Source organism: Spea bombifrons, chromosome 4 (genome assembly GCF_027358695.1).
Source record: "Spea bombifrons isolate aSpeBom1 chromosome 4, aSpeBom1.2.pri, whole genome shotgun sequence".
NCBI classification, from domain to species: Eukaryota; Metazoa; Chordata; class Amphibia; order Anura; family Pelobatidae; genus Spea; species Spea bombifrons.
The window spans coordinates 107,562,496-107,577,695 of record NC_071090.1 but is presented as its reverse complement, the minus strand read 5'-3'; the positions used below and the strand labels follow the sequence as shown (position 1 = coordinate 107,577,695).

General features: G+C 46.9%; 1 protein-coding gene across 1 annotated transcript; it reads right to left on the bottom strand.

The window, feature by feature from the left end:
- Window positions 1-1,330: 1,330 nt before the first annotated feature.
- VAMP2 (vesicle associated membrane protein 2) lies at window positions 1,331-13,273 on the bottom strand. Its single transcript, XM_053464793.1, has 5 exons — window positions 13,192-13,273; window positions 4,201-4,312; window positions 3,950-4,108; window positions 3,100-3,151; window positions 1,331-2,697 (listed from the first exon to the last, which is right to left on the bottom strand). Coding segments are annotated over exons 1-5 (342 nt in total). The 5' UTR covers window positions 13,194-13,273; the 3' UTR covers window positions 1,331-2,680.
- Between the last annotated feature and the right edge of the window lie 1,927 nt (window positions 13,274-15,200).

Here is a 15,200-nt window from a genome sequence, read left to right as displayed (position 1 = left end):
TCGGTGGACCGCAAAGTCAGGTGGCAATGAAAACAGAGCCGTGTGTAAGACATGAGATTGGGGGTGGTGGGGAGGCGGTCACAGGAAGTAGGGTAATGGGGAAAGAAGGCAAGGAGCAGACTGGGATCGCGGGGGGTTGAACGGTGGTATTTTGAGGATGAAAGCAGGGTGTAATTTGTAGGATATATAAGGAAGAATTAGTCATTAGGTCGAGGGAGAAACGGACAACACAGAACGAAGAACACGGTCAACGAGACAAAGAAGAAAAATAACAAGGGACATGGGTGTAGCACGTACCTCGTTCCAAATATTGAAAGCAGGACCCTGTTCCGTAGGTCTGTTGCCCCGCAGTCAGGCTTCCTTCAGGGTTTCAGGCTGGGAGCGGACGCCGCCTCAAGGCTCGGAACCTAGCGAGATCTCTCCGAGAACCTTAGATGACCTAAAACCCGAAGCTATGCCGAAGGAGCCTGTGACCCCAGACTGATCATCCACGGCCGAGACTTTCCTTCTTTATTACTCACGAGTCTCAACCCCCGACACTCTTTAAACTGAGAAAACACTATCATGTTTAGTGTTCCTCTCCTCTCCGAAGGGGTAAAATGAGAAGATAGAATGGACTTTCCTTACATAGGGTGGTGTAAGGAGGGCATGAGTGGGTAATACAGGAAAACAGTGCTATATAAGCTTGGTGAGGTTATTTAAGTTGGAAGGGCAAGTTCTAGTGAGTTGGGGCAACAATGATAAAGAGAGGGTAGGTGTCCTTCAAAAAGTACCAGGTCAAAATGCAGAAGGTTAGGTGGAGAATATGAAGGCCAATATGGAGGCTGTTACGGTCAGCATAAGAAGCTTTAGGATGAGCTTATACGTGACCGAAGGGAAGGCTGCCCCATATTGACACCAGTACTGAATTTAAGAGCTCCCTTGTTCCCATGAGCAAACTGGTTTTGTTCCTTTATCCATATGCAACCATCTCCATCACGACGACCACTATGAACCTCTACGCCGGCTGTTGTCTGCTCAGTACGTCAGGGCGATTTCAGATCACGTCTCACCAGCTCAGGTCGAAACAATTACCCAGAAGAGGACCCTCCTGTCTTTAATGCCCCCCCCTTAAGTTAATATTATTCTTCATATTTTTTTCATCCCCATAATAACGCTACAAAATCTGCCGACGCTCTACAAGTAAAATCTAAAAGTAATGAAGATGACCATTGAAGAGTGATTTAAAAAAAAGACACACTGGTTTGGTTAAACAACATTTATTGTAATATTTATGTTGTGGGGACAGGAAGGGGGAGGGGTAAATCAAGGGTGGGGGGGCAAGGAGAGAGGGGTAGATTTACCCCTGACCACACACCCTCCCTCCCAAACTCTGCAGGCGAATAGGGCAATGAGGAACATAACGGAACAAAGGCCGGGCAGGGCAGTCGTATCTCTGGTTTATTGCCCTGGCTGGTGGCAGCTACATATCGGCTGATCCCATGCAGATGTGGGTTACTTGGGGTACGTAAAAAGTCATCTGAGAAGGGGAAGCAGGCAGCTGATTGTTGCAGTCATGAAAAGGCAAACCTAACGATGGGATCTGATGGAATAACCCTCACCACATGACCTCTCATTAACACTTTGTGTAGTACGGGGTGGGTGCATATGTCCTCCTCCTCCTCTTACCCACTGAGGGGTATTGCTTAGCAACTGCCTCGCACCGTCCGTGTCACTTCCCTCCTAAGTGACCTGAGGTGGTGGAGTTATAAGCTTAGGGCAACTTTTAATAACTGCCCTTTTTGACTTTTCCCCCTCCTTGAGCATACATACACATAAATACACACACACACAAATAGAGGTCACATCATTTTGCCCCTCTGCTGCTCTGGCACTGTCCTCCCAAACCTCTTCTCACCTACACATCACTGTCACTCCCATCCTGCCCCTCTAACACCCCCCCCCATTGCACACCCAGAACTCTCACTCCCACCTGCCCTCCTGCCTATATTGGACCTCCGACCTCCCCAATCTTCTGTCTGAATAACCACCCCCCTGCAAGGATGGTGATAACAGCACAAAAAGAACAATGGACTTAAGGGACGTGGACTTAAACCTTTGGGGCAGAAGCTTTCGGACAACCCTGCCCTTACACGTCATCCCTCCAGATTAGTGGAAGAGCAAGGGACCCCCGGAGACATGGCACGGTGGGCCTGAGAGAGAAAGCAAGGTGTACACAAAGAGTCGAGCATCAGGGAAATCGCCTTCTTGGAGATTTCAGGGTTCGTACTGCCACCATTTTGGCGTGGTATCAATAACGGATGAGACCAGTTTGGGGAATTTGCCCCTCCTTCCCCCTACAGGTTATAACGTTACGGACACACAGCGTCACAGGAAACAAGGTAACAGAAAAACCTACACACGGACAAATTAAATATATATATATATATATGTTTGTGTGTATATATATAACTTAGGGGTAGGAATCCAGTCAGTTAATATTTACAAAGGGGAGCCGGGTGGAGGAGGGGAGAGCATCCGCACAACACGGGGTCCCCACTTCCCTGTGTTAGAAGAGTAGGGGGAGAGGCAGGAGGGGGAAGTTATGTCGAAGTTTGTCTGGTCCCAGCTTGGGGGTAGATGAGAGATCCGGCGAGGGGGGGAAGAAGTAGAGACAGAGAGACGGGAGAGTGCGCTGTCCTTAGGTGCTGAAGTAAACTGGAGAAAGAAAAGTGCGGGAAAAAGGAACATAAAGAAAAGAACAAGGGGGGGGTGTGAAGAAGCAAGAGGTTGATTTGGGTGGGAACAGGATGGGAAAATATGAAGGTGCAGAAAGAAGAGAGGCACAGGACAAAATGGGATAGGAGAAAAATGTGAGAAAAGGGGAGACAAGTGATGAAAGGAAGAAAGAGGAGAAAGGAAAAAAATAGAGTCCAAAGAAGGGGAAGAATGTATAAAAAAAATAGACAACACGAGTTAAGGAAGGGAAAAAGAGTATGACAGGAAGAAAGAAGAGGAAAAATAAGAGAGAAAAAACAAGTGGTTAGTACAGCCGTCTGGTGAATACAGCACAGGTAGCACAAGAAGCACATACGTATATGCAATGTATAGAGAACTCACCAATTATTATGATGAGGATAATGGCGCATATCACACCCATAATTATCATCATCTGAGGAGAGAAAGTGCACATTAGTTGAAGGCATGACAGGGAGAGAGAGAGAGAGAGAGAGAAGGGGGGGAACATCCTTCGAATGGATGGCAGGGAAGAAAAATGGGTAGGGAGAGAATATTGAAATGGAGGGAAATTCTAGATCGGAGCCATAGAGAGGGGGAAAAGGGCAACATTAGAAGTAAGAGCATGAGAACAAGCTTCTCAGAGCATGAAGAAAAACACAGAACAAGGAATGGGTAGAAGGACAAGAAAGCAAAAAAGAGAAGAGATGGAAAGGGAACGATTGACGTATTAGACTCCAGGATGATGGTAGATGAGTGTCTTGGAGCTCTGTGTCTGATGCCCAGTAGAGGGACCACCAGCTTGTCATCGTTGGATGAGATGGTGTTGGCTCGATCCCAACGGCCGGCTGTCTCATCTAAAGTGGAGGCGTGCGAGTCACTGCTGAGCCAGCTCAAACTCCTCGCGAGCATCCACAAAGTCTTTGCTATACGTCTATGTCGTAGACAAATTCAGCTCAACTAAACTGACAAAGTCTGGGGATTGGGGTCCGTTGTGTCACTGCCTGGCTCATCCATTATCATCTGAAATCCCTGCTTTACTACAGGTCTTTAGAGACAACCAATGTCACAACCATAGTTGAATGGTCACCTGAGATCAATACTACAATTAAAAATGACTCAGCCGGCTACTGCTGTCTCCAGGACTGGAGGATGGAGAGTAAAGAGGATACAGAAAGCATAGAGAGGAGGGAGAAGTACACACGATGATGGATGATAAGGGGTCCTGAAGTACCTTAAGGTTTTTCCACCAGTACTTGCGCTTGAGTTTTGCTGCACTGGTCTCGAACTGAGAGGCTCCAGCTTGTAGAGCGTCTGCACGGTCATCCAGCTCGGACAGCTTCTGATCTCTTTCCAGAACCTTATCTACATTCACACGCATGAGCCCCACCACCTGAGGATGGGAGAGAGAAAATCAGAAGGTGAGGAGTGGTCGTGCCCCAGACTACCCCCATGGCGTCCCAGTATCCACGTCCCCTCTCTTACCTCGTCAACCTGTGCCTGTGTCTGCTGGAGCCTCCTGTTGCTGGTGAGATTAGGGGGCTGTGGGGGACCTCCTTCTCCGGGGGCAGCAGGGGGGCCGGCAGGTGGTGCAGACCTGAGTATAGAGAGAGGGCAGGTAAAATTAGGAGGTACAGGGTTCATCTGCACAGAAGAGTAGCTGTGGACACATAGCACATGGGTACAGTAATGGCAATGGCAGACACCTGTAAAGCCATGGTTGGAGGTGGAGATGTGTTGACGAAAGGAATAAGCAGAGGGGTCCGTTGATGATTGTGAAGAAACAGGCTATGGACATGAAAGGTTTATATAGTCGAATAGCAAAGGATGTGGGGTGTAGTGGTATAGGAGAGGTTAGAGATGTGGGGGTGTAGTGGGATAGGTGAGGTTAGAGATGTGGGGGTGTAGTGGGATGGGGAGGTTAGAGATGTGGGGGATGTAGTGGGATAAGGGAGGTTAGAGATGTGGGGTGTAGTGGGATAGGGGAGGTTAGAGATGTGGGGGTGTAGTGGGATAGGTGAGGTTAGAGATGTGGGGGTGTAGTGGGATAGGTGAGGTTAGAGATGTGGGGGTGTAGTGGGATGGGGAGGTTAGAGATGTGGGGGATGTAGTGGGATAAGGGAGGTTAGAGATGTGGGGTGTAGTGGGATAGGGGAGGTTAGAGATGTGGGGTGTAGTGGGATAGGTGAGGTTAGAGATGTGGGGTGTAGTGGGATAGGGGAGATTAGAGATGTGGGGTGTAGTGGGATAGGGGAGGTTAGGGATGTTGGGGGTATAGTGGGACAGGGGAGGTTAGAGATGTGGGGGTATAGCGGAATAGGGGCAGCTAGAGATGTGGGGTATAGTGGGATAGGGGAGGTCAGGGATGTGAGGTGTAGTGGGATAGGGGAGGTCAAGGATGTGGGGTGTAGTGGGATAGGCGAGGTTAGAGATGTGGGGGATGTAGTGGGATAGGGGAGGTTAGAGATGTGGGGTGTAGAGGAATAGGGGAGGTTAGAGATGTGGGGGATGTAGTGGAATGGTGAGACTAGAGATGTGGGGTGTAGTGGGATAGGGGAGGTCAGGGATTTTGGGGGTGTAGTGAGATAGGTGAGGTTAGAGATGTGGGGTGTAGTGGGATAGGGGAGGTTAGAGATGTGGGGGTGTAGTGGGATAGGGGAGGTTAGAGATGTGGGGTGTAGAGGAATAGGGGAGGTTAGAGATGTGGGGGATGTAGTGGGATAGGGGAGGTTAGAGATGTGGGGTGTAGAGGAATAGGGGAGGTTAGAGATGTGGGGGATGTAGTGGAATGGGGAGACTAGAGATGTGGGGTGTAGTGGGATAGGGGAGGTCAGGGATTTTGGGGGTGTAGTGAGATAGGTGAGGTTAGAGATGTCGGGTGTAGTGGGATAGGGGAGGTTAGAGATGTGGGGGTGTAGTGGGATAGGGGAGGTTAGAGATGTGGGGTGTAGAGGAATAGGGGAGGTTAGAGATGTGGGGGATGTAGTGGAATAGTGGAGACTAGAGATGTGGGGTGTAGTGGGATAGGGGAGGTCAGGGATTTTGGGGGTGTAGTGAGATAGGGGAGGTTAGAGATGTGGAGGATGTAGTGACGGAATAGGGGAGGTTAGAGATGTGAGGGATGTAGTGGGATAGGGGAGGTTAGAGATGTGGGGTGTAGTGGAATAGGGGAGACTAGAGATGTGGGATGTAGTGGGATAGGGGAGGTTAGAGATGTGGAGGGTGTAGTGGCGGAATAGGGGAGGTTAGAGATGTGGGGTGTAGTGGGATAGAGGAGGTTAGAGATGTGGGGGTGTAGGGGGATAGGGGAGGTCAAGGATTTTGGGGGTGTAGTGAGATAGGTGAGGTTAGAGATGTGGGGTGTAGTGGGATAGGAGAGGTTAGAGATGTGGGGTGTAGTGGGATAGGGGAGGTTAGAGTTGAGAGGGGTGTAGTGGGAAAATAGGGTGGAGAGATGTTAAGGAGGTGCCTCATGTGACTCTACATCTCGCTCTGTACACATGCTGGCCAATTAAATGTATCACTAACCTGTAAATTTTCAGTTTTCTCTACCCCAAGATCTATAATGGGTACCTATAGCAGGTGTGGTATATATATATATATATATATATATATATACACACACACATATTTACATACAGATGGTCTGTAGGCACTCTCTTAATCGGGATAATCTGGCTATATTTATACACGGACATCTTGGAGCACTAATCCACGGGGTATAATTAGACAAAGCGTCGACATCCACAACAGCTTTTGCCCCTTGCTAGGAAACAGAGAGATAGAGAAATCTGCCCTGAGAGCATAACGGATGCAAAAAAATGTGACGGTATAATAATACTGAAATAAATAAAAAAAATGCAAAAAAGTTGTAGAACCCCCCCTCAAAATGATTGCGCAATCACAAGGGCCATTTGGCTGACATGATGCATTTAAGTCCATATGATGGCTGGAATGTCCCTTTAACAAATGATCTCTGGGACGGGTTGAGGCATTCAGCGGAACCAGGAACCCTGCATTTAGTAGTAAAGTTTAGCCATGAAGTGGAACCGCACCTTTAATCGTTATTTTTGTGGGTATGCAAGCGTAAATACCCCTTTAGGTAGCGAGATGAGCGGCTGCTCATTAGGCCAAGTAACTACCTGGCGTATTCTGATGCATAACGCCGCATTAATCACGTAAAGCCACGCCCCCACGTCCTGTCAATCAACCGACGCGGTTTATAAATATGCCGCGAGCACAAAAAATAAGGCATAAAATCTTAAAATTTTAAAGTTTAAAATTAGGGCAAAAAAAATAAAAAATAAAATATTTATATAAACAAAAATTGGTGAGATTTTTACCGTTGGACAAAAATAGAAAGTCCAAAAAAAAAATAAAAAAAAAATAAAGAATTTATTTAAGTCTTAAAATTCAGAAAATAAATCTACAGCGTGTGTGTACAAGTAACAGAAGGCACTAATTATCTATGTGAGGGCCACCTATGATGTCACCACTGATGTCATGGAAAGCAAACACCTGTGTGGAGTTTTGATTGGCTGTAAACAGTGTGTTTCTGAAAAAGCTGCCATATTTCACACCAAGGGCATGAACGTCTCTTAACCCGGATCACGTTGCGTTTCTATATAAAGGGGGAAGCATTTGATGAGCGGAACGGTTCCTATCGGCGGCCATATTTGTGAAAGGGGCAGTTTAATGTCCCTGACTGTCCTCCAGTGATCTGATTGGCTGCCTGAAGCAGCCAATCAATGGCCGGAAGGGATCCCATGAAAAGTACATAGGAGGGCTTGAGTGTCCCTTTTAGCTCGCCTATCCCCGAGGGCCGATCGGGTGCCGGCGGCGTTCATTTCATGAGCTCCCACTGGATGGGGATCTTCATATAATAGATGCGCTAACAAAGCACTCCGCTAAGCAATTCTCAGAGGGGAGGAAGAAAAATCCTCCTCATCCATCACAGAACAAGTTCCCGGCTTCAGCCTACTCAGGGTTTTATGGAAAGCGTGGCTTCACGGGGAGGTCAAACAAGGACAAACCTCCAAAATAAAAGCAGGCGTTTGGTACGGAAAAAAATTAAAATAATATTAATAATAAAATAATACAAATTATAATAATATATAGTGTAAGTGTGTGTCATATTTTTTTATATGCATTTTTAAAAAAAAATCGGGTTAATTACCTGCCTACACACAGAAAAAAACCAATACTAAATTTAAAACAGCTTTTTAAGGAATATTATTTTCTGGGGTTATTTTTTTTAAAATAATAGTTTTTACAAAATATGTTTTTAGACAAAGCATGCTGCCTTGTGATGAGCGGACTCTTAATCAGCCAGCAGGTCCCTCTGAACCAAGTCCATGGAGGAAAGGACTTCATTAGCATTGCCGTAAAGCATCAGCTCAGTGTGGTGTTTGAGCCGGGAAAGTCACCCAAAATATCACATGACTGAGAACAATGGCCGCCTCCAGGTCTGCTGGGGCCGGGGCCGCGAGCGCATAGTTCTTAACCTGCTGCCAAGGCAAAGGAAAATAACACCACACAGTATTAAAGGGACACCGCAGCCGCCGCACACACTTAATGGCTATGAGGGCTGCGTGGTCCCTTTAAATGTCCATGGCATCTATAGAATCCCGTCTGCATGAATCCCTTCCCCCACCCCCAGCTAAATGCCATGCAGGAGATGCGCCGTCTCCATACCTGGGAACCTTCTAAACCGGCTGACCCCGCGGCTCCTGGAATATTAACCCTTTAAAGGCCAACAGAGAAGATTCTATATAGTGATTCGCCAAACGTGTTGCCCAAACGGCCCCAACAACCGAGCCTCATGGAAACCATGCCTTGTTGTTATTTTAAGATACACCCAATTGAGTCACCTGCATTCAAGCAGGGAGATCAACCATAACATACAAAAGCACTAACTGGGAGTCTTCTATATGATCGCAGCAGTGTCAAATAGGAAAGGAATCTGCTCCGGACTGAGTGACCCTGAGAATGGGGCAAAAGCCCTGAAACTCGTGGGCGCGGAGGCAGGTTCGGACCGCATGTGCATATGTGGAAAGTACTCCTATTGATTTCAATGGGACACCGTCCTGCCAATGATTGGCTGCTTTAAGCAGCCAATCATTGGCGAGAATAGTTGGACCGCGTAGGAGGTGAGAAGCTGCAGGAGGCCAGGTGCAGCTGTCAGGTAAGAGCTTTATTTATTCATTTCATCTATTTTCAGCTGAAATACCCCCCGGAGGGGTAACTGTTACTCACAGAGTACTTTAATATGCATCCGTTCGCAGTAAAGGGTGTCAGTGGCGTTAAACTGTCCCTTTAAACGAATTGCACGCTAATGTAAAGGAAATCCATGGACGTGGCTGCCGCCTAGTGGCCAGCATGATAACTGCAGCTTGACAAATTAATTCGCCGTGAAAGGAATTAGTGGATTACCGGCTGGAGATGTCTTTATCTTCTCCAGTAACCGGGCAGACGCTGCAGGCACAACACCCAGACTCGCCCAGCTGGCTCCGTCTCAGCCCGTCCTGATAATGTGCAGTCGCAGCCCTTACGTTAGATACAAGTCATATCTCTTCATTACATGCATGCCCGCCACTGTCTGAGCCAGTCCTGATAACGTGCAGTCTGATCCCTGATGAGATACAATCCCGGCACTGTCTGAGCCAGTCCTGTTAACGTACCGTCACCCCCTGTTATATATATCACCCCCCCCCTTATATATCACCCCAGAGCTGGAATAACAGAAATATGTGATATATTTTTACACCAAATCTCCGGATCCAGAAAAACATAGAACCAGGACCGGACAGAAATCCGTCCCTTAAACCCCCACCGGGGTCTGAAACCTGTATTGTATATAACAGCGAATCCACGTATGGAGACGCATCGCTATCACACAGGCCTGGCCTTCTCCTCCCTTCCCAGCAGGCTTCCCGGCCACGCTTCTCCACCCCATCCAGCATCACATAAGCCCCACAATCCAGAGGCAGGGAACCCCCTCTCTATTAGCATTAGAAAGCATTAAACACGCGTGTGCGTGTTTTAGAATAACATGGCTGATATATAACTGTATATGGAGAGACACGTGTATGACCACCGCACATGATAAGGGCCACGTGCCACAACATACGTGACAATACGTCCAGGAAGCTGTAATGGAAACACAGAATCTGATGGCAGATCAGAACCCACTTGTGTTTCCCTGCATTAACCTCTACCACTTCTGCTGGGGGATGCTCCATGTATCTACCACCTAAAATGTCCTTACATTAGATCTGTACCTCTCACCCATGCAGGAAGGTCTCAGACCCACATGTCAGAACATACTACATGTCTGACCCACATGACATGGGTACTTAGTTGTGAAGTATACGTGTAACACACACACACATGTTGTTTACGTCCGTGACTCTGATTGCGTGACCGTTAGTGTGCCGGTCACTCTCTATGTTTGGCAATGTGCCTGCTGCACCCTAGAAATACACCTGTGCACACTAAGAACATGTGTCCACATAGGGTTAAGTAAAGGGCATTCATAAACTGCATAGCATCCAGGACCTTTTAATGTATCTGAACCAGGGTGATGGGGGCGGCCATTTTGCTTTTCAGGAAGATCACCATTTAAAATGGCAAATTAGAAGGGGCTGACGTGTTCCCACATGTTCCTTCCCCGTGACATGTCTCTTTACACGTCACATGCGAAGGAGTTACATTTATGAGCTCCTACTTTACCAATTACTTCAAAATCTGCCTCCTGAGAGGTTTTTCAAAAAGCAACATGGCCGCCCCCTGCGCTGAAAGACATTTTACACAACGTTTCCCAAAGCAACACACATGTTAAGGCAATTTACACATTTTACAGCTCGGCGCAGTGTGCATGTGACACAAGTTAGTTACTTTACACAATTTCAATGGGGTCACACTATGTGATTGTGTGACACGGATGTGTAATTGGATGCAGTGTGTGACACGGACGTGTAGCTGGATGCAGTGTGTGATTGTGTGACACGGACGTGTAATCGGATGCAGTGTGTGATTGTGTGACACTGACGTGTAGCTGGATGCAGTGTGTGATTGTGTGACACGGAAGTGTAGCTGGATGCAGTGTGTGATTGTGACACGGACGTGTAGCTGTATGCAGTGTGTGATTGTGTGACACGGACGTGTAGCTGGATGCAGTGTGTGATTGTGTGACACGGACGTGTAGCTGGATGCAGTGTGTGATTGTGTGACACGGACGTGTAGCTGGATGCAGTGTGTGATTGTGTGACACGGACATGTAGCTGGATGCAGTGTCTGATTGTGTGACACGGACGTGTAGCTGGATGCAGTGTCTGATTGTGTGACACGGACGTGTAGCTGTATGCAGTGTGTGATTGTGTGACACGGACGTGTAGCTGGATGCAGTGTGATTGTGTGACATGGACATGTAGCTGGATGCAGTGTGTGATTGTGTGACACGGACCTGTAGCTGGATGCAGTGTGTGATTGTGTGACACGGAAGTGTAGCTGGATGCAGTGTGTGATTGTGTGACAAGGACGTGTAGCTGGATGCAGTGTGTGATTGTGTGACACGGACGTGTAGCTGGATGCAGTGTGTGATTGTGTGACACGGACGTGTAGCTGGATGCAGTGTGTGATTGTGTGACACGGAAGTGTAGCTGGATGCAGTGTGTGATTGTGTGACACGGACGTGGAGCTGGATGCAGTGTGATTGTGTGACATGGACGTGTAGCTGGATGCAGTGTGTGATTGTGTGACACGGAAGTGTAGCTGGATCCAGTGTGTGATTGTGTGACACGAAAGTGTAGCTGGATGCAGTGTGTGATTGTGTGACACGGACGTGGAGCTGGATGCAGTGTGTGATTGTGTGACACGGACGTGGAGCTGGATGCAGTGTGTGATTGTGACACGGACGTGTAGCAGAATGCAGTGTGTGATTGTGTGACACGGATGTGTAGCTGGATGCAGTGTGTGACTGTGTGACACGGACGTGTAGCTGGATGCAGTGTGTGATTGTGTGACATGGACATGTAGCTGGATGCAGTGTCTGATTGTGTGACACGGACGTGTAGCTGGATGCAGTGTCTGATTGTGTGACACGGACGTGTAGCTGTATGCAGTGTGTGATTGTGTGACACGGACGTGTAGCTGGATGCAGTGTGATTGTGTGACATGGACATGTAGCTGGATGCAGTGTGTGATTGTGTGACACGGACCTGTAGCTGGATGCAGTGTGTGATTGTGTGACACGGAAGTGTAGCTGGATGCAGTGTGTGATTGTGTGACAAGGACGTGTAGCTGGATGCAGTGTGTGATTGTGTGACACGGACGTGTAGCTGGATGCAGTGTGTGATTGTGTGACACGGACGTGTAGCTGGATGCAGTGTGTGATTGTGTGACACGGAAGTGTAGCTGGATGCAGTGTGTGATTGTGTGACACGGACGTGGAGCTGGATGCAGTGTGATTGTGTGACATGGACGTGTAGCTGGATGCAGTGTGTGATTGTGTGACACGGAAGTGTAGCTGGATCCAGTGTGTGATTGTGTGACACGAAAGTGTAGCTGGATGCAGTGTGTGATTGTGTGACACGGACGTGGAGCTGGATGCAGTGTGTGATTGTGTGACACGGACGTGGAGCTGGATGCAGTGTGTGATTGTGACACGGACGTGTAGCAGAATGCAGTGTGTGATTGTGTGACACGGATGTGTAGCTGGATGCAGTGTGTGACTGTGTGACACGGACGTGTAGCTGGATGCAGTGTGTGATTGTGTGACACGGACGTGGAGCTGGATGCAGTGCTTGGTGCAGTGTGGATGTGCCTTCGTGTCCCACCTCCCTGGCTGCAGTTTGTGTGCCCTGCGGTGTGTGTGTGTGGATGCCATGGACCCTGCAGGGTGTGTATATGGGGTGTGAAGTGATGTATGTCTATATATATATATGGGGTGTAGGATGAGCTGTATGGGGTGTATGGCTGTATGTATGGGGTGTAAAGTGATGTATGACTGTGTATATGGGGTGTAAGGTGGTCTGTATGGCTGTATATATGGAGTGTAAGGTGATGTATGTCTGTACATATAGGATGGAGGGTGATGTATGGCTGTATATATGGGGTGTAGGGTGATCTGTATGGGGTGTAAGGTGATGTATGGCTGTATGTATGGGATGTAGGGTGATGTATGGTTGTATATATGGGGTGTAAGGTGATGTATGTCTGTAGATATAGGATGTAGGGTGATGTATGTCTGTATATATGGAGTGTAAGGTGATGTATGGCTGTATATATGAGGTGTAAGGTGATTTATATCTGTATGTATGGGGTGGAGGATGATGTATATATGGTGTAGGAGTGTGTATATATATGTATGTGTATGATTGGGGATATGGGGGTATAAGGGTATATATAGGGTATATATGGCGGATGGGGGTATAGGGGTGTATATATACAGGGTATATATGGCGGAGGGGCACTCACATCTTGCTGGGTGCTGTTCAGTCTCTGCTGCTGCTGCGGCTGCTTCTTCTTCTCCAGGCTCTGACAAAAGATGGCTCTCGATGACGTCATCAGCATCCGGGGCCTGGGAGAGGGGGAAGGGAGGGAGGGATGGATGGAGGCTGGGGGGATGGAGCGCTATTTATTATTCATTTACATCTATATATTATATATGTATATATATGTGAGGGGAAGACAGTGTATGTAATATGTAATGTATACATTGCATTATATATGTGCACCTATATATATATATATATATATATATAATGTATATCTGTATAGAAATATGTGTGCTATGCTATATGCACCGCTTATATGTGTAAGTATATATAGAGAACTATATATATATGTTATAATAATACAAATAATTTAAAATTACATCCATCTATCGCTATTATCTAGCTAGCTATGCATCTATCCATCTATTTATCACATATTTATCTATCCATTATCTATCTATATCTATCTATCCGTCTATCAATCTATCTATCTATCTATCTATCTATCTATCTATCTATCTATCTATCATCTCTCACTTTTATCCATCCATCCATCATGTATCTGCCTTTCTGTCTCTCTACCTATAGCCACACCTGGAAACTCTCAGGATTTTTTCCCCAATCTCAGGATGGAGGGGCAGATTCTCAGGGTCACACAGTCCGTGGCAGACTCCTTCCTATTTTACCCCCAACATGTTGTGGCTGGTATCCCTGCTTGAATGCAGGTGACTCAAATGTATTTTCAAAGCATGACAAGTCACGGTTTCCATGGCGACCAACATTAGAGCCACTTGGGTGACACATTTGAGGAGTTACTACATAGAATCTTCACGATGGGCTATTAAAGGGTTAATATTTAAAGCGTGTCAGGGTCAGCTCATATAGAAAGTTCCCTGATATGCCTAAAGCTTTACATAAAATGATGGCACCAGTGTAGGGTGACCACATGTCCCAGATTGCCCGGGACATTCCCACAGTGGGACTTAGAGTTACACTGCATTGTCCCGGAATTGAAACACCATCTTTTTTTGGTGGGGTCTCGGTCGCAGTGCCAGCATGTCATGCTGAGTGCCGAAATATGATGTCATATTCCAGTGGTCAGCAGTGAAGCAGCGCGCACCGCAGGACTTCTGAAAGGTAAGTGAACTACAAAGGGGGGAGAGGGTAGATAATGAGAAGGGGAGGAGAGGGGGTAGATAGTGAGAAGGGGAGGAGAGGGGGTAGATAGTGAGAAAGGGAAGGAGAGGGGGTTGATAGTGAGAAGGGAGAGGGGGTAGATAGTGAGAAAGGGGAGAGAGGGGGTAGATAGTGAAGAAAGGTGGAGAGGGGGTAGATAGTGAGAAAGAGGGTAGTAAGAATACTGAAATAAAGAGTGAGAATGAGTGAGAGAATGAAATTATTCATCTGTGGATGGATTGTCTGAATGAGGGAGAGAATGAAAGAATTAATGTGTGGATGAATTGTGTGAATGAGTGAGAGAATGAAAGAATTCATGTGTGGATGAATTGTCTGAATGAGAGAGAGTATGAATTCATGTGTGGATGAATTGTCTGAATGAGGGAGAGAATTAATGAATTTGTGAAAATGCATTAAGGGCTATGTGTTAATGATCTGTGTGAATGAGTTAGAGAATAAATGACTGTGTGAATGAATTACTTGAATGAAAGTGTGTATTAGTTAATGACTGTAAAAGTGTTTGTGTCCTGGGTCCCCTCGATCTAAAGTACTCAAGCAACCCCGTTGACCTGATTCTTCTTCCAATCTGAGTATTGATTATTGAGAGGTAATATACCCACCTGCCAGTGTTCCTTCTAAACTGTGCGCTTGTGCGCGCGCACATAGCTTTTTTAGAGAGCGCACACGTCCAAAAATTGTGCGCACAACAGTTTTTCCCAAAAAAAGAAAAAAATTATAATTTTTGGGAAACTTTAAGCAGGGAGGATATTGTGCGCACCAAATTTTTGCTCTGTAAAAATTTTTGCACAAGAG